Source organism: Ictalurus punctatus, chromosome 24 (genome assembly GCF_001660625.3).
Source record: "Ictalurus punctatus breed USDA103 chromosome 24, Coco_2.0, whole genome shotgun sequence".
Classification (NCBI taxonomy): Eukaryota; Metazoa; Chordata; class Actinopteri; order Siluriformes; family Ictaluridae; genus Ictalurus; species Ictalurus punctatus.
The window spans coordinates 1,208,630-1,236,032 of record NC_030439.2 but is presented as its reverse complement, the minus strand read 5'-3'; the positions used below and the strand labels follow the sequence as shown (position 1 = coordinate 1,236,032).

General features: G+C 43.6%; 1 protein-coding gene across 1 annotated transcript; it reads right to left on the bottom strand.

Annotated features, from left to right (window-relative positions):
- Positions 1-130: 130 nt before the first annotated feature.
- Positions 131-22,692, bottom strand: jazf1a (JAZF zinc finger 1a). Its single transcript, XM_017454384.3, has 5 exons — positions 22,421-22,692; positions 6,282-6,354; positions 4,845-5,038; positions 4,544-4,713; positions 131-4,336 (listed from the first exon to the last, which is right to left on the bottom strand). Exons 1-5 carry the CDS (start codon positions 22,533-22,535, stop codon positions 4,190-4,192), a joined length of 699 nt encoding a protein of 232 aa, XP_017309873.1. The 5' UTR covers positions 22,536-22,692; the 3' UTR covers positions 131-4,189.
- Positions 22,693-27,403: the final 4,711 nt, after the last annotated feature.

Sequence of the window (27,403 nt, the reverse complement as noted above, 5' to 3'; positions counted from 1 at the left end):
GTAGAGTCTGACGTGCTTATGTACATCTGCAGATCAGAAACTACGTCTTGCTTTTCAGACGGCCGCCATCTTGTTTTTTTAAAGAACTATTTAATCTAAATCCATGAAATACACATGACATGTGTTCATTCGCTTTTTGTCTTTATTTTTCTTTTTTCTTAACAGCATTTTAAAATAAAAGACACCTGAACAGTCTTTTCATATTCACAAGGACACGCCTGGTACAAATTTCGCCACGGAGAAAATATTTCACACAAAAAAAAACAAAAAAACAAAACAAAACGGTAGTATGAAAATATAATTTCAAAACTACTTTACAAAGAGGTTACAATACATTCACTGTACAGGATATCAAACTGCCTCTCTCTCTCTCACACACACACACACACACAGAACAACACGACTGCATCTTATTCACTTGAAGTCCAGATGTGTATATAAAGTATAAAGGTTTCCATCACACGCATCCTCTCTGTGAAGATGTTCTACAAAATGATATGTACGAGTGTTTATGCTAAGTGCAGAAAGGTTCTCCACACACGCGCACGCGCACTCAAAGTGACACCACGTCGACGTGAAACCAGAACTATATACGTCTGTTCAAGTATAAAAACTGGCACTGTTCACTGCACTACACGTTTTATTTTATTTGGCATCTACACGCCGTCTGTCCGTCTGCTCGTCCCATCGCGGCTTCCTCTGGAGGCTGGACCGATGGGTTTAATAATCTCTCGGGATACGCCCGAAACGTGCTCCGTACTCGATGACGCGACGTTTACGGTTTAAAAGTACTGACGCGTGAATACTGGTGTGTGTGCGGCTCGGTGTGCGTCGAGCTCACGTGAGAGCAGCGGCGCGGCACGTCACGTCACGGGGGAACCGCTATGGCGCGTGTGTACTACCTCACCACCCGGCCTGCATTCCTGTATTGTTCATACACCCTCAACCACGCACTCGTCCCACTGTGTGTGACGTGATGTTACAGCTGGCTAGCGTGCTAGCTAAGCGGAAGTGTAGGTAGAGCCGGTGGTGATATTTCTGAAGAGGTTTATTGCGCATTTAAATTAAATTAAATAAACAACACCCACCATTTATTTTGTTTAAAGAGTTTGGAGAAGAACCCGGATCAGATTCACAGTGCCTTCTGGTAATGTCTACAGCGACGGCTTGGGGTTTTACCTCGGTGTGTGAGGTGTACTGCGGCGGGCCTGAAGAGGGCGCTGATGATCCCCAGCAGCTGAAGTGTTGAGGGGACGTGAAGGTGAACCCGGTACTGGAATGCAGGCTTGCAGGAGATTCGAAGGGTCGAGTACATCCTACTGACGAGGTCGGAGTTAAGGCAGCGCCTCTGATCCAGTTCCCACGCTGGACTTACCTCGCCATTCAGATTATACACCGAATCACGAGCTCACCGCGGCGACTATAAACCGTACAGTACGTGTGCAACCGGGGAAAATACGCTCGCTGTCAATCACTGCTGCCAGCGTAAATATCTATCTATATCTATATCTATGGCATCATAGCGTATAACGAGAGGCAGCGACATAACAGCGTAATACTTCTGACGAAAACGAACAGTAAGACTAGAAGCAGAGGTCCTGCAGAGCGGCGCGGCGAGGCAGGAACACACACTGGCACGCGAGCAGCAGCACGGAAACACAAAACCAACACGAGCGCGATGAGGAAACGTCACAAACATACAATAGTGCAGAGTGCGTACACACTAGTATCAGGTCTGATCAACACACTGCTCACGCTCATCCGCACACCACAATAACATGGCACTTCACAGCTGCTGGCTAATAACTAATAATGTTCCTTCGTCTCCGTCATCTCCGTCCCTCCCTCCCTCCACATCCATCACCGTTTCCTGGGCGGAGTAACGCTGTCAGCAACGTCCCTTTTCTCAGTGTTGTATAAATGGTGGTGGCAGTGTTGGGACCTGAGATTAATGTCTTTCCGATGAGACTCGCACAGTTTCTCCGCCAACAAGGAACAAAACGAAACAGAAGGTTGAAAAGTAAATAAGAACAAAACGGTAGGTTCCACTTTAATAGTAATTAGGTTTGTGTCTCTACACGAAACTATACTGCCGCCATATCCGGTGCTGTTTACTCCATCCGTCCGTCGCTGGAGCCTATCGCAGGGGCACCCGAGACGGGGTGCTGACCCACCGCAAGGCACGATCACACACCCGTTCACACGCTACGGACACTTCAGAGACGCTAGACAGCCTACAACACGTGTCTTTGGACTGGGGAAGGAAACGGGCGAAGCACAGGGAGAACGTGCGTACTCCATGCACCAAGGGCGGAGGCGGGACTGCTAACCGCTAAATGACATTATATTATATCAGCTGACCTGCCAGCCATTACGCATTCTGTGTAGGAGAATTCCGGTACAGTTATCGCTCAAACACATCATAGTGAAAGAGAAAATGCGCACGTGAATCTGGAATCTGATCAGCGCTGGTGTTCGGGACGCTCTGATTTTAAGCCCCGCCCCATTCCTGTAACTCTCCCGCGCCCTCACGTTCAGAGTTTGTTCAAATCTACCAGCGTCCGCTCGACTCCACTAGCATCGGTTAAACGTGTTCATAAATTAGGGACTCTTGAACGTCACTAGAGTACACCTCTGGCCAGTGGTTCAGAAAGGCGCACGGCTGTGCGTAGACGAGTGCGGGTCAGACCGAACGAAACGAGCCGTGAAGTGCGAGGAACTCTCTGCGGACCTCCACGGTCGAAACGTGTCGAGACACGGGAATAAAACCGTTTCTGAAGCTTTCGGACGTCCCCAGGAGCACGCCGAGCTTCGTCGTTGAGAAATGGAAGACGTTCTGGATCCGAGTTTGTCCGGACAAGAACGGCCTAGGTCGGGGAGGTGAACAAGAACCCAGTGCCCACTCTAATACTCCATCAATCAGAACTTTAAGGTAGAAACCATGCGTACTGTAGGTAAAAGGCATGTAGTGGGAACCTGTCACCACGACGACGACGATGTACAGCCAAGACGACGCTGCAGTGGCTTCAGGACGAGTCTCGGGAGAATATCTCTGGAGAGAGCTGAAGATCCAATCTGACTGAGCTAGAGAGGGAGCATAAAGCTTGTAGAGACTTCTCCAAGAAGACTGGACCCTGGAGCGCTGTTTGGTCATTGTGTGAATAAATGACCAAGAAAATCAAATCTAATCCGTCTGATCTAACGTACAGTGCGCGTACAAACCGAAGGGGCCTGTGCGCTTCCCGAATCCGCCCAAATCCGGATTTATTCTATGAGTGAACAAACGGAAACGATTCCCGAACAGTCGCAGAGGTGTGAGGTTTCGACCTGAACGTGGCGCTGTAGAGCCACGGTTGCCAGATTTCAGAAAATCCCATTCTCTGTGTTTTTTATTCGAAAGAAATGAATGATTGTATTCATTTTTTCAAACATGTAAATCTTGTACGTTCGTGTACCTTTTTTTACCGTTATTAAAATATAAAATCATCTCGGAGAATCAAACAGGCCATATATATATATATATATATATATATATATATATAAATAAATATAAAACGAAACGCTGATGAAAAACCTCCATTTTGACCTATTTTTTAAATGTAAACATTTATTTTTACACCCGCGCCCATTTTTAGTTTAAATCTGAAAAACAGGTGGATATTTTGAGCACTAACACAGGCACGGTGTTAAAATATACACCCCCCACCCCCTAGGATTCAGAACGTACCGTATTCGGACCCCTTTGAGTTTTGGCGCGTACGCACCGCACCGTATTACGTGAAACGGTTTCGTTTTCGGCGTGTACGTGTGAAAATCCACCAAAAAAAAAAACAAAAAACAAACATATAAAAGTACAGCGACTAAATTCATGCACATGCTGAACGTTTCCTTATAGATATTATATACACACACGTCTGTAAATTAAATCTCTCAGCCTCGCTGGACAATAATAATTACTGAACGGCTGTTAAAAGCAAATAACGACATGAAAGTATTGTGCGAGACACTAACACTTACAAAATATTTCAAATTATTTTAAAAATAAATAAATACAAATAAAAAATAAAATAAAGAACAGAAAAGGTACCAGCAGGAAGCTGATGTCATACTGCGTGCAGGTGAGTACGTACGTTTTGAAGCAATATGAGTAGTGTGTGTGTGTGTGTGTGTGTGTGTGTGTGTGTAATAATCACAGTGGGGGGTGGAAGTTGATGGTATGGTGCCTGAGCCCTTGAGAGGTTTTGTAGCTTTTCCCACAGCGGCACTTGAAGGGCTTCCTCACGCGGATCTGCGTCCTGTGTCCGTTCTTGGCGTGGTACTTTATACCGTTCACGTTCTTCAAGCAGAAAACCACAGCGAGTTACACACAGCTACACAACCGCTCAAAACACCAAGTATGTGCATGCTGAAGTGAAGCACGTGAGCCGAGCTTTAACAGGTTCCAGAAAGGTTTCCCAGGAGCCGTGCGTTTGAAGGGGGCTTGGATATAATATATATTATATATAGTAATTATTATTATTATTCCGTGTGTGTGTGTGTGTACCTTGTATCTCTTCTTGCAGCCAGGTACAGGACAGGCAAAGGGCTTCTCGTCTCCTCCGTTCATGCACATGGAGCTCAGGATGGACTCGGAACTGATCGCACTCTCCGTAGTCCAGGACTCGTCGCTGTCCGAGTCTTCATACTCGACCTCCTCTTCATCACACTCGCTGCCTGAGGGCAAGGACACACACTCGGTGTTACTCTCGTACAGCGCTCTGCGTCCGACCGTCCGATCTAACGCTCCCTGCATCCGCCGTCATGACTACAGACACACACACACACACACACACACACACACACACCTGTGGGTGTGCTGCTGCGGAAGGAAGATGAAGGAGTGATGGGCGGAGTCACAGGCGGGGTCAGACTGCCGTTGCTATGGCGAGGGGGCGTGGACATGTTACGCGAGACGTTTCCGGTGGCTGAAAGCGACAGTTTCGGCTGCACCTTTTTCTTCTGGTTCTCCTGCTCCCTGCGTGCTGCTTCAGTCATGAATCTACACACACACACACACACACACGGTGGCTACACAACACTTTCTCTACTGTTCTAGATTCAATTTTAAATGCGTTTTGTGCCGTCAGTCTACGCACAATAACCTGAAAATTATTCGGAATCTTTGCGAATGTATTAAAAATAATCAAAATGGAAGTCTCTCGTTTAAGTGTGTGTTCAGAGCCGTTATTCAGTGCACCCACGGTGCGATGCTGCCACCGCCACGCTTCATCACAGGGGTGGTATTACGCAGTACCTGCTTTTCACCACACGTTGCATTAATACACTGGAAATCAGCCTTTAAAATATTACAGTTATACCTTTCCCCCCCCAAATGTTGATTAGAGGTGTATTTGCAGCCAGAATGCAGCTGCTAGAGTCCTAACTAGAACTAGAAAATACGACCATATCACACCGATATTATCCACACTGCATTGGCTCCCAGTAAAATCTCACATTAATTATAAAATACTCTTATTAACCTATAAAGCACTAAATGGTCTCGCGCCACAATATCTAAGCGACCTTTTGGTTTTCTATGATCCGCCACGCCTACTTAGATCAAAAGATGCAGGCTATCTGACGGTACCTTGAATAGTGAAGGCTACAGCAGGGGGAAGAGCTTTCTCTTATAGAGCCCCACAGTTATGGAACAGTCTTCCTATTAGTGTTCGGGACTCAGACACAGTCTCAGTGTTTAAGTCTAGGCTTAAAACGTATTTGTTTACTCAAGCCTACCCTGACTAGATTCTGTTCTACTTTCTCCCTCTCTCCTTTCGCCGAGCCCCACACGAATTTATGGAGATACTAGAGATCCAGATCCTTTCTGCCTCTGGATGGAGCTCAAATCTTCTTTAATTCCAGACTGCTGGGACTACGGCTGCTCCTAACGCCATACAGACTTCATATAAATCCATAATGAACTTTTTCACACTAACTGTTGTTACCCAGATGAGGACGGGTTCCCTTCTGAGTCGGGTTCCTCTCAAGGTTTCTTCCTCTTAAAACATCTTAGGGAGTTTTTCCTTGCCACCGTCGCCACTCAGTGGCTTGCTCAGTTGGGATAAATTCACACCTTTAATATCTGTATACCGTGTTGATATTTCTGTAAAGCTGCTTTGAGACAATGTCTATTGTAAAAAGCGCTATACAAATAAAATTGAATTGAATTGAATATTTAACCTTTACATTTAATTCTGTATGATTAATGTATGAACTTTAATGGTCATCATACATAAACACACCTGTTAATGTAGCTCAGGGCGACGTACGTGGGCTGCTGCAGCTCCTGTTTCTCCAGCGCTCTAGGATCCGTATCTATAACACACGCAGCGAGACACGGGCAGAGGGGGATTTCATCGCAAATAAATTAAGTACTAAATTAATACCTGCAAGCAGTGATTTCGGGGCCAAGCACTTTCAGATGTCAGCGGGACCACCAGTGCTCGTTCCCATGGGGATACACTCGATTTGATCACAGTACGCCAAGCAGCTCGAAAAAAGTTGTGTTCGAGTTGGTCTCACGATGCCGTGATCCAAACTTTCTGATGAAGTTTTATGGTGTCCATTGAACTCAACCTTATTACTGCAGATGTATGTCCAAATCAGCTGGGACCGTCCAAAAGATGTGTGGGCTGCCATAGAGTACCACATGGAAGTATAATAATAATAATAATAATAATAATAATAATAATAATAATAACAGGAAGAAGAAGAAGAAGAAGAAGAAGAAATAATACAGTTACAGTGATTCACCTTTGGTGCTTGGCCCCAAAATATCACAAGAAGAGTCCTGAACTTCACACAACAGAATAAAATAGTTTCATTTAACATTTTTATTTACTTAATGACTGTAGATTTTACTGTAAGATTAATCATAAAACTATGTCCTTTGACCTCTCTCTCTCTCTCTCTCTCTCTCTCTCTCTCAATCTCTCTCAATCTCTCTCTCTCTCTCTCAATCTCTCTCAATCTCTCTCTCTCTCACTCAATCTCTCTCTCTCTCACTCAATCTCTCTCTCACTCAATCTCTCTCTCTCTCACTCAATCTCTCTCTCTCTCACTCAATCTCTCTCTCACTCAATCTCTCTCTCTCTCACTCAATCTCTCTCTCTCTCACTCAATCTCTCTCAATCTCTCTCAATCTCTCACTCAATCTCTCTCTCTCTCTCTCACTCAATCTCTCTCAATCTCTCTCAATCTCTCTCTCTCTCACTCAATCTCTCTCAATCTCTCTCAATCTCTCTCTCTCTCTCTCAATCTCTCTCAATCTCTCTCTCTCTCTCTCAATCTCTCTCTCTCTCACTCAATCTCTCTCTCTCTCACTCAATCTCTCTCTCACTCAATCTCTCTCAATCTCTCTCTCACTCAATCTCTCTCAATCTCTCTCTCTCTCTCTCACTCAATCTCTCTCTCTCTCACTCAATCTCTCTCTCTCTCACTCAATCTCTCTCTCACTCAATCTCTCTCAATCTCTCTCTCTCTCTCTCACTCAATCTCTCTCTCTCTCACTCAATCTCTCTCTCTCTCACTCAATCTCTCTCTCACTCAATCTCTCTCAATCTCTCTCTCTCTCTCAATCTCTCTCAATCTCTCTCTCTCTCTCTCACTCAATCTCTCTCTCTCTCACTCAATCTCTCTCTCTCTCTCTCACTCAATCTCTCTCAATCTCTCTCTCTCTCTCAATCTCTCTCAATCTCTCTCTCTCTCTCTCACTCAATCTCTCTCTCTCTCTCTCTCAATCTCTCTCTCTCTCACTCAATCTCTCTCTCTCTCACTCTCTCTCTCTCTCTCTCTCACTCAATCTCTCTCTCAATCTCTCTCTCACTCAATCTCTCTCAATCTCTCTCTCTCTCTCAATCTCTCTCAATCTCTCTCTCTCTCTCTCACTCAATCTCTCTCTCTCTCACTCAATCTCTCTCTCTCTCACTCAATCTCTCTCTCTCTCTCTCACTCAATCTCTCTCTCTCTCTCTCTCACTCAATCTCTCTCAATCTCTCTCTCTCTCTCAATCTCTCTCAATCTCTCTCTCTCTCTCTCACTCAATCTCTCTCTCTCTCACTCAATCTCTCTCAATCTCTCTCTCTCTCTCAATCTCTCTCAATCTCTCTCTCTCTCTCTCACTCAATCTCTCTCTCAATCTCTCTCTCACTCAATCTCTCTCAATCTCTCTCTCTCTCTCAATCTCTCTCTCTCTCTCTCTCAATCTCTCTCTCTCACTCAATCTCTCTCAATCTCTCTCTCTCACTCAATCTCTCTCAATCTCTCTCTCTCACTCAATCTCTCTCAATCTCTCTCTCACTCAATCTCTCTCTCTCTCTCTCAATCTCTCTCTCTCTCTCTCACTCAATCTCTCTCTCTCTCTCTCTCACTCAATCTCTCTCAATCTCTCTCTCAATCTCTCTCTCTCTCTCTCTCTCACTCAATCTCTCTCTCTCTCTCTCACTCAATCTCTCTCTCACTCAATCTCTCCCTCTCTCTCTCAATCTCTCTCTCTCTCTCTCACTCAATCTCTCTCTCACTCAATCTCTCTCTCTCTCTCTCAATCTCTCTCAATCTCTCTCTCAATCTCTCTCTCTCTCTCTCACTCAATCTCTCTCTCAATCTCTCTCTCTCTCTCTCACTCAATCTCTCTCAATCTCTCTCTCAATCTCTCTCTCTCTCTCTCACTCAATCTCTCTCTCTCTCTCTCACTCAATCTCTCTCAATCTCTCTCTCACTCAATCTCTCTCTCTCTCTCAATCTCTCTCTCTCTCTCTCACTCAATCTCTCTCAATCTCTCTCTCACTCAATCTCTCTCTCTCTCTCAATCTCTCTCTCTCTCTCTCACTCAATCTCTCTCAATCTCTCTCTCACTCAATCTCTCTCTCTCTCAATCTCTCTCTCTCTCTCTCACTCAATCTCTCTCAATCTCTCTCAATCTCTCTCTCTCTCAATCTCTCTCTCTCTCACTCAATCTCTCTCTCTCTCTCTCTCACTCAATCTCTCTCAATCTCTCTCTCACTCAATCTCTCTCTCTCTCTCTCTCTCAATCTCTCTCTCTCTCTCTCACTCAATCTCTCTCAATCTCTCTCTCTCTCAATCTCTCTCTCTCTCACTCAATCTCTCCCGCTCTCTCTCAATCTCTCTCTCTCTCTCTCACTCAATCTCTCTCAATCTCTCTCTCTCTCTCTCAATCTCTCTCTCTCTCTCACTCAATCTCTCTCAATCTCTCTCTCACTCAATCTCTCTCTCTCACTCAATCTCTCTCTCTCTCTCTCAATCTCTCTCTCTCTCTCTCTCAATCTCTCTCTCTCTCTCTCTCTCTCAATCTCTCTCTCTCTCTCACTCAATCTCTCTCAATCTCTCTCTCACTCAATCTCTCTCTCTCTCTCTCAATCTCTCTCTCACTCTCTCACTCAATCTCTCTCTCTCTCACTCAATCTCTCTCAATCTCTCTCTCTCTCACTCAATCTCTCTCAATCTCTCTCTCTCTCTCACTCAATCTCTCTCAATCTCTCTCTCTCTCTCACTCAATCTCTCTCAATCTCTCTCTCTCTTTCACTCACTCAATCTCTCTCTCTCTCACTCAATCTCTCTCTCTCTCTCTCAATCTCTCTCTCTCTCTCTCACTCAATCTCTCTCTCACTCAATCTCTCTCTCTCTCACTCAATCTCTCTCTCTCTCACTCAATCTCTCTCTCTCTCTCTCACTCAATCTCTCTCAATCTCTCTCTCTCTCTCTCACTCAATCTCTCTCAATCTCTCTCTCACTCAATCTCTCTCTCTCTCTCTCAATCTCTCTCTCACTCAATCTCTCTCAATCTCTCTCTCACTCAATCTCTCTCTCTCTCTCTCACTCAATCTCTCTCTCTCTCTCTCTCAATCTCTCTCTCTCTCTCTCTCTCACTCAATCTCTCTCAATCTCTCTCTCACTCAATCTCTCTCTCTCTCAATCTCTCTCTCTCTCTCACTCAATCTCTCTCTCTCTCAATCTCTCTCTCTCTCTCACTCAATCTCTCTCAATCTCTCTCTCTCTCTCACTCAATCTCTCTCAATCTCTCTCAATCTCTCTCTCTCTTTCACTCACTCAATCTCTCTCTCACTCTCTCTCTCTCACTCAATCTCTCTCAATCTCTCTCTCTCACTCAATCTCTCTCAATCTCTCTCTCTCACTCAATCTCTCTCAATCTCTCTCTCACTCAATCTCTCTCTCTCTCTCTCACTCAATCTCTCTCTCTCTCTCTCAATCTCTCTCTCTCACTCAATCTCTCTCAATCTCTCTCTCTCACTCAATCTCTCTCAATCTCTCTCTCTCACTCAATCTCTCTCAATCTCTCTCTCACTCAATCTCTCTCTCTCTCAATCTCTCTCTCTCTCTCACTCAATCTCTCTCTCTCTCAATCTCTCTCTCTCTCTCACTCAATCTCTCTCAATCTCTCACTCACTCAATCTCTCTCAATCTCTTTCTCACTCAATCTCTCTCTCTCTTTCACTCACTCAATCTCTCTCTCTCTCAATCTCTCTCTCTCTCTCTCTCACACACACACACACACACTTTTTCCCCACATTGCTGGAGACAGCAGGCAACTTCCACTGCCTGAGGCAAACCAGGAACTATTCCAAAAATGTGTGTGTGTGTGTGTGTGTGTGTGTGTGTGTGTGTGTGTGTGAGTGTTTCTCTGACTAAAATTTGTGTGCTGCGACTGCCCCCGTGTGGTAACCTCTGGAAGTTCGTCAAATAAAACAAGATGTCACCTACACACCAGGTCTGTTACTCCTCTACTCTGTAATATTACTGCTCCTTTAACGTTCCCGTACAGGAAATCGGTGTGTTTATACAGGAAATAGCAGAGGTAGTTAAAGTACAGACCAGCAGTATAGGTGCTTCGCTGTAAAGTCTCGTAAAGTAATCAGTCTCAACGAATCTTCCCCTTTAGCTTAGAACCTGTTTCATAGAACTAAGCTGGGACAGACAAAAAGTGTGTATGTATGTGTGTGTGTGTGTGTGTGTGTGTGTGTGTGTGTGTGTGTGTGTGCGTGTGTGTGTGTGTGTGTGAAAGCCTGGTATGGCATGGGGCAACAGGCTTGTTTTCCAGATGGCTGATTTAGTGTAGTGTTTAAACACATGTGAGATCAGCAGGTCTCCGGATAAAGGATGAGAGGAGAGGAGGACGAGAGGGGAAGAGGACGAGAGGGGAAGAGGACGAGAGGGGAAGAGGACGAGAGGGGAAGAGGACGAGAGGGGACGAGGACGAGAGGGGACGAGGACGAGAGGAGGACGAGAGGAGACCGCAAGAGCTAAAAAACTGTGTGTAATTATAATTTCCAAAGCACAGCGGTACACAACACTCCTGCAGGAATCTGCAAGAATACAAACACAGACCAGGAACACACACACACACACACACACACACACACACACACACACACACACACTAACCAACGCCTACACACACACACACACACACACTAACCAACGCCTACACACACACACACACACAGAGTGCAGGCTGGTATGAGGGAATTTCCACTGGATCTCGCTAATTGGCCTATAAAAGTCTAACACACACACACACACTCACACACACACAAGTGGTCACTCACCTTTCATCCAGGAGGTTTACAGTGATTACAGAGGCAGTAATCTAAAACCCTGTTAATAAATAAATAGATGACGGCAGATAAACACAGGCGTTATATAATGATTTCAGCTTTTCTACACCGTCTCACAGAGTCACTGTGCCAGTCATGTTCACTCTGATTATATTACTGTCCTGATACCTACTACTCTTATATTACTCCTTCATACCACAGAGAGTAAAGAGGAGCCTGCAGAGGAACCTGGAGAGACGCAGGCTCGGAGAGGCACCAGGAACACGTCAGGTCACAGAGAGATGAGAGACTGGGACAGACACGCGCGCTGAATCGTTTCTTTAAAAAGATCTAATCAAGCGCCTTGCATTCACAACTCCACCGGTCCATCATCATCATCATCATCACACAGCGACGACCTGAAGACCTGCGTAGACCTGCACACAGCTCCTCACTCACGGGACTGTTCCAGTTCTCTTCCTCTTCACCCTATACACCTCAGAGGACATGTCTGTGTTCGGGAGGCACGCGAGGAGGAACACGGGAGTAGGAGATGGAGAGAGTGATGTCCAGTAGAACATCAGGCTCGTATTCATGCGCTCGTTCTCTTATGTCATGTTTTATTCACAGTGACTTGTGCAGCGGAGGAATCTGGTGAATAGCCTACTTTATTCACATATACATGCCTCAGTCATGCTTCTAAATCTCCCTGAGGTTCATTACCGAAACCTGCTGTGCCAATCTGTCCTGAAGGGGGCGCCAACACGACAGAATAGAAAAGGCCAACAACTAAAAGTGGATCAGGTCATTTCTGCTCTCTTCATCATCGACCCTGCTTTATCTGTCCGCTGGAGTTATAAACCCCTTCACCTCAAAACCCTGGCATCAGGCAGTGGGGCAGGGGGACAGTGGGACAGTAGGACAATAGGACAGTGGGGCAGGGGGACAGTGGGACAATGGGGCAGTGGGACAGTAGGACAGTAGGGCAGTGGGACAGTAGGACAGTGGGACAGTGGGACAATGGGACAGTGGGGCAGTGGGACAGTAGGACAGTGGGGCAGTGGGGCAGTGGGACAGTGGGACAATGGGGCAGCGGGACAGTAGGACAGTGGGACAGTGGGGCAGTGGGGCAGTAGGACAGTGGGGCAGTGGGACAGTAGGGCAGTGGGGCAGTGGGACAGTAGGGCATTGGGACAGTGGGACAGTAGGGCAGTGGGACAGTGGGACAGTAGGACAGTGGGACAATGGGGCAGTGGGATAGTAGGACAGTGGGACAGTAGGGCAGTGGGGCAGTAGGACAGTGGGGCAGTGGGACAGTAGGGCAGTGGGGCAGTGGGACAGTAGGGCATTGGGACAGTGGGACAGTAGGGCAGTGGGACAGCAGGACAGTAGGGCAGTGGGACAGTAGGACAGTGGGGCAGTGGGACAGTAGGGCAGTGGGACAGTAGGACAGTGGGGCAGTGGGGCAGTGGGGCAGTGGGACAGTGGGGCAGTGAGGCAGTGGGACAGTGGGGCAGTAGGGCATTGGGGCAGTAGGACAGTAGGGCAGTGGGACAGTGGGACAGTGGGACAGTGGGGCAGTGGGGCAGTGGGACAGTAGGGCAGTGGGACAGTGGGACAGTGGGACAGTGGGGCAGTGGGACAGTAGGGCAGTAGGACAGTAGGACAGTGGGGCAGTGGGACAGTGGGACAGTAGGGCAGTGGGACAGTGGGGCAGTGGGACAGTGGGACAGTGGGGCAGTGGGACAGTAGGACAGTGGGACAGTAGGGCAGTGGGACAGTGGGGCAGTGGGACAGTAGGGCAGTGGGACAGTGGGACAGTGGGGCAGTGGGACAGTAGGACAGTGGGACAGTGGGGCAGTGGGACAGTAGGGCAGTGGGACAGTGGGACAGTGGGGCAGTGGGACAGTGGGACAGTGGGGCAGTGGGACAGTAGGGCAGTGGGACAGTAGGACAGTGGGGCAGTGGGACAGTAGGACAGTGGGACAGTAGGGCAGTGGGACAGTGGGACAGTAGGACAGTGGGACAGTGGGACAGTGGGACAGTGGGACAGTAGGGCAGTGGGACAGTAGGACAGTGGGACAGTAGGACAGTGGGACAGTGGGACAGTAGGGCAGTGGGACAGTAGGACAGTGGGACAGTAGGACAGTGGGACAGTGGGACAGTAGGGCAGTGGGACAGTGGGACAGTGGGACAGTGGGGCAGTGGGACAGTAGGGCAGTGGGACAGTAGGGCAGTGGGACAGTAGGACAGTGGGGCAGTGGGACAGTAGGGCAGTGGGACAGTAGGACAGTGGGGCAGTGGGGCAGTGGGACAGTGGGGCAGTGGGGCAGTGGGACAGTGGGGCAGTGAGGCAGTGGGACAGTGGGGCAGTAGGGCATTGGGGCAGTAGGACAGTAGGGCAGTGGGACAGTGGGACAGTGGGACAGTAGGGCAGTGGGGCAGTGGGACAGTAGGGCAGTGGGACAGTAGGGCAGTGGGACAGTGGGGCAGTGGGACAGTAGGGCAGTGGGACAGTGGGACAGTGGGGCAGTGGGGCAGTGGGACAGTAGGGCAGTAGGACAGTGGGACAGTGGGGCAGTGGGACAGTGGGACAGTGGGACAGTGGGGCAGTGGGACAGTGGGGCAGTGGGACAGTGGGACAGTGGGGCAGTGGGACAGTAGGACAGTGGGACAGTAGGGCAGTGGGACAGTGGGGCAGTGGGACAGTAGGGCAGTGGGACAGTGGGACAGTGGGGCAGTGGGACAGTGGGACAGTGGGACAGTAGGGCAGTGGGACAGTAGGGCAGTAGGACAGTAGGACAGTGGGGCAGTGGGACAGTGGGACAGTGGGGCAGTGGGACAGTAGGGCAGTGGGACAGTAGGACAGTGGGGCAGTGGGACAGTAGGACAGTGGGACAGTAGGGCAGTGGGACAGTGGGACAGTGGGACAGTGGGACAGTAGGACAGTGGGACAGTAGGGCAGTGGGACAGTGGGACAGTGGGACAGTAGGGCAGTGGGACAGTGGGGCAGTGGGACAGTGGGGCAGTGGGACAGTAGGGCAGTGGGACAGTAGGGCAGTGGGACAGTGGGACAGTAGGACAGTAGGGCAGTGGGACAGTAGGACAGTGGGACAGTAGGGCAGTGGGACAGTGGGACAGTGGGGCAGTGGGACAGTAGGGCAGTGGGACAGTGGGACAGTGGGACAGTAGGACAGTGGGGCAGTGGGACAGTAGGACAGTGGGACAGTGGGACAGTAGGGCAGTGGGACAGTAGGACAGTGGGACAGTGGGGCAGTGGGACAGTAGGGCAGTGGGACAGTAGGGCAGTGGGACAGTGGGACAGTAGGGCAGTGGGACAGTAGGACAGTGGGACAGTAGGACAGTAGGGCAGTGGGACAGTAGGGCAGTGGGACAGTGGGGCAGTGGGACAGTAGGACAGTAGGGCAGTGGGACAGTAGGACAGTAGGGCAGTGGGACAGTAGGGCAGTAGGGCAGTGGGACAGTGGGACAGTAGGACAGTCGGACAGTGGGACAGTAGGGCAGTGGGACAGTAGGACAGTAGGGCAGTGGGACAGTAGGACAGTAGGGCAGTGGGACAGTAGGGCAGTAGGGCAGTAGGGCAGTGGGACAGTAGGGCAGTGGGACAGTAGGGCAGTAGGGCAGTGGGACAGTAGGGCAGTGGGACAGTAGGGCAGTGGGACAGTGGGACAGTGGGGCAGTGGGACAGTGGGACAGTGGGGCAGTGGGACAGTAGGACAGTAGGGCAGTGGGACAGTAGGACAGTAGGGCAGTGGGACAGTAGGGCAGTAGGGCAGTGGGACAGTAGGGCAGTGGGACAGTGGGACAGTAGGGCAGTGGGACAGTGGGACAGTAGGGCAGTGGGACAGTAGGGCAGTAGGGCAGTGGGACAGTAGGGCAGTGGGACAGTGGGACAGTAGGGCAGTGGGACAGTGGGACAGTAGGGCAGTAGGGCAGTGAATACCTGGTGTATCTGTGTTTATTTGGTTTCCTGGTGTTGGTGTAAAATGGGTATTATAGAACACAAACATTTTGCTACACAGCTACGGGTTACACGTCCATCACATCGCTGTAGATTCTGGTAAAGTGTACAGAAAGAGATTTATTAAAGGATTATAGTGAACATGTTCTGTTGTGGTTCCTGGACGGTTCCAGCTGAGACGTGGTGATCGCTGCGGTTTCTGACTGCACAGCTGTAATATTATCACACCTCACTGTAGAGCATTATGGAAGGGATTACTGTAAGAACACGGCTAGCTTTACGCGGATTATACAGCTACAGTCTAATTACAGCGCTTAACGTTTACATACTGTCAGGTCCATAAGTATTTGGACAGAGACAAAATTTTCATGATGTTGCCTCTGTACACCACCACGATGACGCAATCAAGATGTGACTGAAGTGTAGACTTTCAGCTTTAATTCAAAAACATTGTATTAACCGTTTGGGAATTACAGCCATTTTTTTACAGTCCCTCCACTTTCGCAGGCTCAAAAGTAATTGGACAAACGTACATAAACATAAATATTAGGATTTTTAATACTTGGATGCAAATCCGTTGCAGTCAGTGACTTCCTGAAGTCTGGAACTCATGGACATTCCTCCCTTGAGATGCTTTGCCAAGCCTTTACTGTGGCCGCCTTCAGCTGCTGCGTGTTCGAGGGTCTTTCTGCCTTCACTTTTATCTTCAGTAAGTGAAAAGCAGCTCAATTGGGTTGAGGTCATCAGACATTCGAGAACATTTATTCTCCTTAAAAAGCTTTTGGGTTGCTTTTGTGGTCTGTTTTCCATTACCCATGATCCATGTGTACTGTGAAGCGCTGTTCTATCAGTTCTGCAGTATTTAACTGAATCTGAGCAGAAAGTAATGCTCTACACACTTCAGAATTCATCCTGCTCCTTCTATCAGCAGTCACATCATCAATAAACACCAGTGACCCAGTTCCCCTGGCAGCTGTACATGCCCCGGCCATAACACTGCCTCCACCATGTTTGCAGTTCCTTTGCTTCTCCATTCTCTTCTCTTCCCATCATTCTGGTGCAAGTCCATCTCGGTTTCCTCTGTGAAATGAATCTTGTTCCAGAACTGATCAGGCTTTTTAAAAAATAAATAAGAAGAGTTTTAGGCATTTCTGTACTTGAGTGTTACCAGTGATTTACATCCTGAGGTAAATCGTTTGCATTTACATTCACTGATTCTTACATCAATGATACTCCTACCTCCTCCAGAGTCTTCTTCACTTGGCTAGATGTTCTGAAGGGGTTTTTCTTCAACAAGGAAAGAATTCTGCCATCGTCCACTTTAATTGTCTTCCGTGATCTTCCAGACCTTTCGGTGTTGCTGAGCTCGCCAGTGCGTTCCTTCTTTTAAAGAATGTACCAGATTGTCGATTTGGCCACTCCTAAACATTCTCCTATCTCTCTCTGGTGGGTCTGTTTTGTTTTTTTCAGCCCAATGATGGCCTCCTTCACCTGCACCCACACCTTTTTGGACCACACATTGAGAGTTCCCATGAACAGCTACCAAATGCAAATTCATCACTCGGAATCAACTCCAGACCTTTTATCTCATAACTGCGTCATGAAATAATGAGGAAAAGGCTTATCAGTCACCTGTCCAATTACTTTTGACCCTGTGAAAATGGAGGGACTCTGTGGAGCTCGTCAAGAGCACCAAATTCCTTGGCGTTCACCTGATGGAGAACCTCACCTGGTTCCCTCATTACTTAATTTCATCTGCAGTACACTGTGATAGACAGCTAAAATAACAGCAGGTTTATCAGTGTCCAAATATTTATGGACTGAGTGTAAGGAGATTTTCATCGTGTTTGAGTAATGTCCTGAATACACACCACACTGCCTCAGTCTGCATGAGCTCACCTGTTACCTGCTGTAACAATAGCCAGGAGACAGATGTGCTGATTACGTACAGGCATGTGGGAGCATGTACTGTTCCTACACACACTCGCACGTACACACACACACACACACACACAGTAAACACAGTTATAATCCATGCAGTGAAAGACAGAAGGAAAGCATGACTTCATACAGCATTCCTGTGTACTTACACAAACACACGTAACTGTACTGCTGCCTTCGTCTGACTCTAACAACTTCAGAATCAATTCTTCTGACTGGATTTAAACATCATTTCACCTTGAAGCAGAACAATAACCTACAACATACAGCTACAGCAAGGACTCAGTGTTCAAGCCTTTAACTGGCCAAGTCACATTTCAGCAGTCAAGCCAAGACAAACCAGCAGGAAGTGAAAATGGCTGGATTAAAGGCAGAGGAAGGAGGAAAGATGGTCACTGACTGCAAAGAATCTCCAGCCATTTACCCAAAACAAGCCGTTTACTTCAGCTAGTAAACGCTCAGCAGCTCAGCACAGCTCGGTTTGTTCCCTTGTAGATGACCATAAATATAAACATGACTATAACCATAACCGTAATCTAACCATAACTATAACCATAATCATAATCTAATCATAATAACTATCACTGTAATATAACCATAACTATAACCATAACTATAACCATAATCATAATCTAATCATAATAACTATCACTGTAATCTAACCATAACTATAACCATAATCATAATCTAATCATAATAACTATCACTGTAATATAACCATAACTATAACCATAACTATAACCATAAACATAATCTAATCATAATAACTATCACTGTAATATAACCATAATCTAACCATAACTATAACCATAATCATAATCTAATCATAATAACTATCACTGTAATATAACCATAACTATAACCATAATCATAATCTAATCATAATCTAATCATAATAACTATCACTGTAATCTAACCATAACTATAACCATAATCATAATCTAATCATAATAACTATCACTGTAATATAACCATAACTATAACCATAATCATAATCTAATCATAATAACTATCACTGTAATCTAACCATAACTATAACCATAATCATAATCTAATCATAATAACTATCACTGTAATATAACCATAACTATAACCATAATCATAATCTAATCATAATCTAATCATAATAACTATCACTGTAATATAACCATAATCATAATCTAATCATAATAACTATCACTGTAATCTAACCATAACTATAACCATAATCATAATCTAATCATAATCTAATCATAATAACTATCACTGTAATATAACCGTAATCTAACCATAACTATAACCATAATCATAATCTAATCATAATAACTATCACTGTAATCTAACCATAACTATAACCATAATCATAATCTAATCATAATAACTATCACTGTAATCTAACCATAACTATAACCATAACTATAACCATAATCATAATCTAATCATAATAACTATCACTGTAATCTAACCATAACTATAACCATAACTATAACCATAATCATAATCTAACCATAATAACTATCACTGTAATCTAACCATAACTATAACCATAACTATAACCATAATCATAATCTAATCATAATAACTATCACTGTAATATAACCATAACTATAACCATAATCATAATCTAATCATAATAACTATCACTGTAATATAACCGTAACTATAACCATAACTATAACCATAATCATAATCTAATCATAATAACTATCACTGTAATATAACCGTAACTATAACCATAACTATAACCATAATCATAATCTAATCATAATAACTATCACTGTAATATAACCGTAACTATGACCATAACTATAACCATAATAGGGCTGCGACTAACGATTATTTTCATAATCGATTAGTTGGTCGATTATCTTTTCGATTAATCGGATGGGGGCGGGGCGAGCTTTCAGTACCTTTTTGTTTGTTTGTTTGTTTGTTTAAATAAAATCCACAGAGTGTTACAAATATAAATTCAGACTAAAATTTTACACAACTGTTTGTTCAAAACAAAAAATTACCCAATACACACACACACAACAATATATATTAGGACTGTAATTTAATTCTTTGCTTTCTGTGAATCCAAAAAAATAAAAGCATAAGTACTTATATATAATATAAATATACACTAACTAATATTAGGGATGTCATGAGAACCGATACTAAGTCGGTACCAACATGTTTAAAACGTGACGGTACTTGTTCTTCTGCAGTTGCCAGTTGCGCAAGGACCGTAGGTACCGAAGTTGCGATTCTTCCGGACCTGATGGGGGCAGCAAATACACGCAAGAGTTTTAGTCGGTCCACAAGTGGTGAAGAAGAACAACGCCTACAAGCACACGGGAAAAACTACAGAAGTTTAGCTTAGCTTAACAAGTTTAGCTCCGCCCCCACTCGTTGAGAGGAAAGCTAGTATCGGTTTCCGGTGTGCAGCCGCTGCTATCGTTCATTTCAAACAAAGCGAGGAAACACCTGGAATTCGGCGACGCTCCTGAAAGACGCTCCTGTATTATGTGTGTTTGAGGCAGCTGCATTGTGGACATGAAACCAGCTAACGTTATGCTCCATGTAATGTTAGCGATAGACAGTTATTTGTTAACGACGCTAACACATTGCAGTGTTATAAACTACCTCCTAATGGACACCATGCATCGCCATCCAGCCCGGGTCCTGTCGGATACATGCAGCCTCATGTCACTAATAATATATTAATAATAATATTCACACGTTCATGCTTTTAATAAATCTTTCTGGCCTGCCACCATATCAGAGAATTTAAACTAATGCTTGCATTCACAGTATAAGGGGTGTGTGGGTGTGGGTGTGTGTGCGCGTATTTAGGAGTGCACCTTAGCACTTGTTATTAGTCATTGTCAGACACTGTTTGATAACTAAAATACCCCACCCCTTTCTCTCTCTCTCTTTGCAGTATCAACCAGACGAGGATGTCCTCCAGGAGTTTTAAATTTTATTTTTATAATTATTTATTTATTTATTTATTTATTTTAACCACACCGTGGTATCGACTTTGGTACCGTGTAGTTTTTGTGGTATCGGTACCAACTACTAGATTTTTGGTATCGTGACATCCCTAATCCCTATATGTGTGTGTGTGTGTATATATATATATATATATATATATATATATATATATATATATATATATATATATATATATAAAGAGAGAGAGAGAGAGAGACAGAGAGATGGATGGATAGATAGATAGATAGGTAGCATTATTTTTTATGGATGCACAAAAAGCACTGAATTCAACTACAGTCCTAAATTACTCATAAAAACTCACTTTCACTGCATTTGTGGTTTCTGTTACTCGCTGCCTTTAGGCATATTATTTTACTTTTTGATCATAATGTTTCAATTAGACATTACAGATCTTACTCCCACTACACTCTGTATCACCGCGTCTGCATCTCGCGTGAGGAGCAACGCGGCCTCGTTACTAACACATCACTTCCGTTATAATAAACGACAGAATTTACACTGCAAGCACACAAATACACCATATAATGACAATAATCTTAAATTAAATGAAACTTTTTAAGCAACTCGCGACCGCATCACTGTCATGCTTACAAACTCCGCTTTATAAAGTTTATAAATCTTCTCGGCGGTGTTTAATCCCTGCCTTAGAGGACTTGGAGGTCGCACCCTTTCTTCCTCAGTCACGTGACGATCTTGCCTCCGTCTGATGAGGGCTGAGGTCATGTTGGGAAAAAAAGGTAACGCTGACAGAAAGTAAACTGAAGAAAGTCAGTGTCGGTGACTCTGAGGCTAAAGCTAGTGGCGTCGCATTACGTGCGTGTGACATCAAGTGCCTTCGACTAGGAAGTGAATTATGCTTCCAGTAAAAAAAAAAATGCTAGTGTTATATTTGAGATGATATTACCTTTCTAAAATTCATACACTACACAGTAGAGTACATAATGCATAGTGTAAGTGTGTAGTACATTATTTGGGACACAGCTTTTTACTCTCCCAGGCGTGTTTTCTGAACAGAAGTAATGTAATGAGTAAACGTGCCCCGTGCCGCGCAGACCAACTAAACCATAATGAGATTCGTTACAACGATTTTCATAATCGATTATTATCGATTTTATTGATTAGTTGTTGCAGCTCTAAACCATAACTATAACCATAATAATCTAATCATAATAACTATTACTGTAATCTAACCATAACTGTATGCATGCGTGTGTGTATGTATATATATATATATATATATATATATATATATATATATATATATATATATATATATGTATGTGTGTGTGTGTGTGTGTGAGTGTGTGTATGGAGGTATGTACAAGTGTGTGTGTGTGTGTATAAATATATATATACATGTATATGTATATGTGTGTGTGTATATATATGGATGTATATGTGTGTGTGTGTGTGTGTGTATATATATATATATATATATATATATATATATATATATATATATAAATATATATATGTATATATATATGTGTGTGTGTGTGTGTGTGTGTGTGTGTGTGTGTGTACACAGAGGCTGAAAACACGAGCAAAACAAAGCTGAAAGCAGCGGTGCTAATTACGGTTCAGGCCTCGGCGCGCGCGCGCACACACACACACACACACACACACACGAAGTTAGCTTCGTTATGGTTGTAGCTGAAGCGGAATTTAGCAAGAAATGTTTCAGTAATGTGAAACGCTGCGGTGCATAACGTCGATATTTATCTCTCCACATACTGTTACAACTGCACACACACATACACACCCCCTGACCTAAACACACACACACACACACACACACACACACACCCTGACACACACACTGGCAGCTTCCTCCGGGGAGTGAGAGCGCTGCAGCTCCGGTTAGCTAGTAGCGGAACCGGCTAAGTGGTACAGAGCTAGCGGCACTCACCGATGTGGCTGTCCTCGATGTGGGCGATGAGCTCGGCCAGAGAGTCGAAGTGCAGCCCGCAGCCACCGAAACGACACGCGTTCGAGAAGAACGAGGCGGCTGCGACGCCCGCCATCTCCGCCACGGTGTGGAGGGAGGATGAGGAGAAGCGGCGGAGAGGAAGAGGAGAGGGAGAGGAGAAGCAGCGGCGCGGGAGCAGCTGGAGGAGGAGGAGGGGGTGTAGGGGGGTGAGGAATGTGACAGAGGAGGAGTGAGCGATACACCTCACTGATGGGCATCGCGAGTCACTTCACTGTATCGATTCTTTAGGTGAATCACACTAAGCATATTTTGATTCGTTTGAATCACAGATATAATAATGTAGTTATAATAATGCATTTATGTAATACAATACTTATATTTGATGATTGGAACGCGTGTAGTAACAGCAACCATAATAATAATAATAATAATAATAATATAATAATAATAATAATACTTACTAATATTGACATTAACTATGTTTATTACATTACATTATTGACATTAACTATTATATATTTATAATTATCATGTTTGAGCCATCCATTAATTTTCCCTCTTGATAACTTTCAAACTCATATCTCCTCCTTGTAATCTATGCCACGACACAGTGAAGCAGTTTGTCGTGGCCAAATACCTTAGAAAGATACTTTTATGTTGATTTTCCCTCCATTCCCATTGATATTACTATCATTACTTTGAATGAAATACGCTTTCACAAATATACATTCAGTTTCATGAGCAAATTCACCTGATTTATTTAAAAGAGATCAAATTATCAAATAATTTGTTTCACAATGATCCATTTAACACTTCACGGATAACGTTGGCTTCTCACTGCATGATTTCATCCAGATGAACACTGTGTATCAACACTTTCTTCTGTCTTAATTTAATTCTGTGAAACGTATCGTCTAAGTGCTAATAATGTCAATCACCCGAGACTTCCTGCTGTGTTGTTAATGCTCTCTAATGCATGTACTAGCTCTAAAAGATGAAAATGTAGGCCAGAGCAATCACCAGAGCGGTCCAAACCGGCTCTGACCATGTTAAGAGTCAGTCAAGTGTAGTGCGTAGATGTGCTGCTGCCGTGTGGCTGTTTGATCTGGACTCTCAGAGATAATGGAATATCTTGTGCACCAACAACAACAGGCAATTAATCTTTAAGCTCAGGATTATAAATGTCTTCTAGAATCTTCGACAGCTCTTCTAGCATCCTCGGGTGTATGCATAATGAGCCTAATAAGACGTAATACAAATCTAGTGTGTCTCATCTCATGTAGCAACTTTAATTCTTTTCCAGTCTACTGATCATTTGTCATTTATTAGAAGAGTCCAAATATCATGCGGTGTAACTGTCTGACCATTAGTGCGCTTCTTATAAACCTGCTCTGCACTGTACTGACCAACTGCGAAGCATTGGCATGAAATTTGTCCCAGGTTCATTGTATGAAATATCAAGAAGTGCGACATTAAGAAAAGACCATTTTGAGACATTTACACTCACCTTCCACTTTATTAGGAACACCTTTACACCTGCAGTTATCTAATCAGCCAGGTCATGTGGCAACAGCAGCAAAATGAATAACATCATGCAGATGCAGGTGAAGAGCTTAAAATTTGGAAAACCTTCTCAACTACTGCTATATAGACGCCATATATGGCAAAAAAAATTAATTATGAACATGTAATTGTATATGTAAATCTATATCATCTATATAGCATTATAAATGTAATAAAGAAACCTATCGTAGTTAGATGAAGTCCTGTTTTGCAGGGTGTTCAGAAAATATCATTTGGTGTAACCACTGTCTGTAATAGATATATGTCTTCCATTGGCTTTTCCTGTGCTTTTATACCCAACTCATGATTTATATACATGCAGTTCTTTATTACAGTTTCATTTGGAACAGATTTGTTTTCATTTTCAATGCATTTTCCTGCGATATCAATTGATATTTGAGGATTAATATTTTGTGTATATTTTACGTTATTAATGGGGGTTTTTTTTGGTTTTTTTACTGTGCATTTAAAACCGATATGTTAAATGTCCTCTGTTGTGATTAGTCCTGTATTGTGTTTCGTTAAATACTAGGATAGATGAATCATTCTTTATCAGTTCAGTGTAAATGAGCAGGACTGAACTGCTATGGACTGAATAGCAGTGATACGTAAACATGAATAAGAACTAAAAATAACGAAATAGCTGTTTTTGCAGCAGAGATTCTGTAGCTTTGACTACATCAAACGTAAAATTTACTAAACTATTTAAAAAAATTTTTTAAATTATTTATAAAAAGAAAGAAAAATATGTTTTTCCATGAAATGAGCATGTTAATCTTCTTCTGTTCTTATCATACATTTAAATGAGACTATTTACAAAATATTTACCTCATGTGACAACATGATACACTATTGTTTTAGCTACCAGAGAAGAAATGGGCTGGGAAAGACGACATATGTAATCTAAGTGACCTGCCAAAGACAGACAGGAAGAAACAGAGAAAGAGAAACAGAAAGAGAGAAACGGAGAGCTGCAACATTTTAACACGCACTGCACATTTTGATTGCTAGTTTAGTTTAATGTTAATTATAAAATGTTTGTGGGATTTCAGATCTGGATTGTTGTGTATGAATTTTTTTTCACATACATTTTCTTCTGATCATTTGGTGTGACACCTCATCATGTGGCGTAACCATGTTGCAATATCTGTATTAAAAAGAAAGATATAAGTTCTGTAGCTAAAATATTAATCACTGATACAGTTCAAATGGACCCTAGCCTTGTACATATACTGTACATACATATAATCTCATGACTTCCTGACTTCAAATTTATAAATAATGTAGATATTTATTTCACAGATGGTAAGTGTATGTGTCAATATTTTAAGCAAATCAAGGAAATATATTATTGAAAAGCAAAATCGTAGTCGCACCACATGATCACCATATGATGGAAAACTTTAAAATTCACATAACTGCACATTTTTTTATGTAAATATGTGTACACCACTACTATAAATCTATACTTTTCTCATTTAAAATTTGACCTTTCACAATCCTTATATATAAATGATTGACATACATACATACTGCATATACCAAAGTAGTATTCAGGCAATAAAGTAAAACATTAACATGTACATACACACACAGTCTAGTCACATCTTAAACCTGACAGATGCACACACTTGATAAATGCTTACACAGACCGTGCAGACTGTGAGGTATTTTATAACATCGTTACACAAAGCTGGAGTAAATGTTACCATCTGCTCACCCACAGTTCAGACCCAGGCAGCCGATGTCAGATGTGACGTCAAGCGAGACCAGGCTAAAAGATTACACATTTGGTCCTCCACTAGATTATATGTGTCCTTGATGTACATATCTTTATCCTTATATGTAATAATCCTTGTTAAATTACACAGAGGATTAAAAACAGAAAAACATTATACTATGCTACTCTACACTATACTATACTAAACTACACTACACTATACTATACTACGCTATACTGTACTATACTGCACTACAATATACTATACTACACTATACTGTTCTATACTGCACTACACTATACTATACTATACTGTTCTATACTGCACTACACTATACTACACTATACTGTTCTATACTGCACTACACTATACTGTTCTATACTGCACTACACTATACTGTTCTATACTGCACTACACTATACTGTATTACACTATACTGTATTATACTATACTACACTATACTATACTAAACTACACTACACTACACTATACTACACTGTACTACACTAAACTACACTACACCACACTATACTGTACTACACTATACCATACTATACCACACTATACTGTTTTACACTATTCTATGCTATAATATACAATACTACACTACACTACACTTTACTACACTATTCTGTACTACACTACACTATACTACACTAGTCTATAGCATAGTTCACTACAGTACACTACACTACACTATACTACACTAGACTATACTATAATACACTATACTACACTACACTATACTACACTAGACTATACTATACTACACTACACTCTACTACACTAGACTACACTACACTATTCTATACTACACTAGACTATACTATACTACACTACACTCTACTACACTAGACTACACTACACTACACTATTCTATACTACACTAGACTTTACTACACTACACTATTCTATACTACACTAGACTTTACTACACTACACTCTACTACACTAGACTATACTTTACTACACTATACTTTACTACACTATTCTGTACTACACTACACTCTACTACACTAGACTACACTACACTACACTAAACTACACTACACTACACTATACTATTCTGTACTACGCTACAATATACTATACTAGTGATATATAGTATAGTACAGTATAGTATGCAGTTCTCAGAATTCAGTGTGGTATTCATGTCATCGGGTTTCAGCAGTGATATCAGTGACACTCCTCATACTTATTGCATATTGTTTAAGCACTAAAGTGTTGACACAGTTTCTTTATCATGTGAGGGTCTATCAGATCAGATAAGTGTGGATGATGTCTTTCATAGTCTTATAGCTGCATGGTACTTGGATTGCACATAGTGTTATGGTGCATGTGTTGGTGAATGATTCACACTCACAAATTTGGGAGGAGATGCAGACCGGGCTTGGTATGACATCATCACTCCTTCCTGTTTGGTGGGGTTGCCGAGGAAACAGCTACTAGCACGTTAGAGTAGACTTGCGATGAGTCACTCGCTTGATTTGTTTCTGAAATTCTCTCTCTCTCTCTCTCTCTCTCTCTCTCTCTCTCTCGCTCTCTTTCTTAAATCTTGGCACCAATCATGAAATAGCTGTGCTGGTCTGAATCACCAGTGCCATGACCACACACACCCCCTCCCACCTTTCCACTCAGAGCTCCAATCTACAGTCTGAGCCCTGGCCAGTTGCACAGG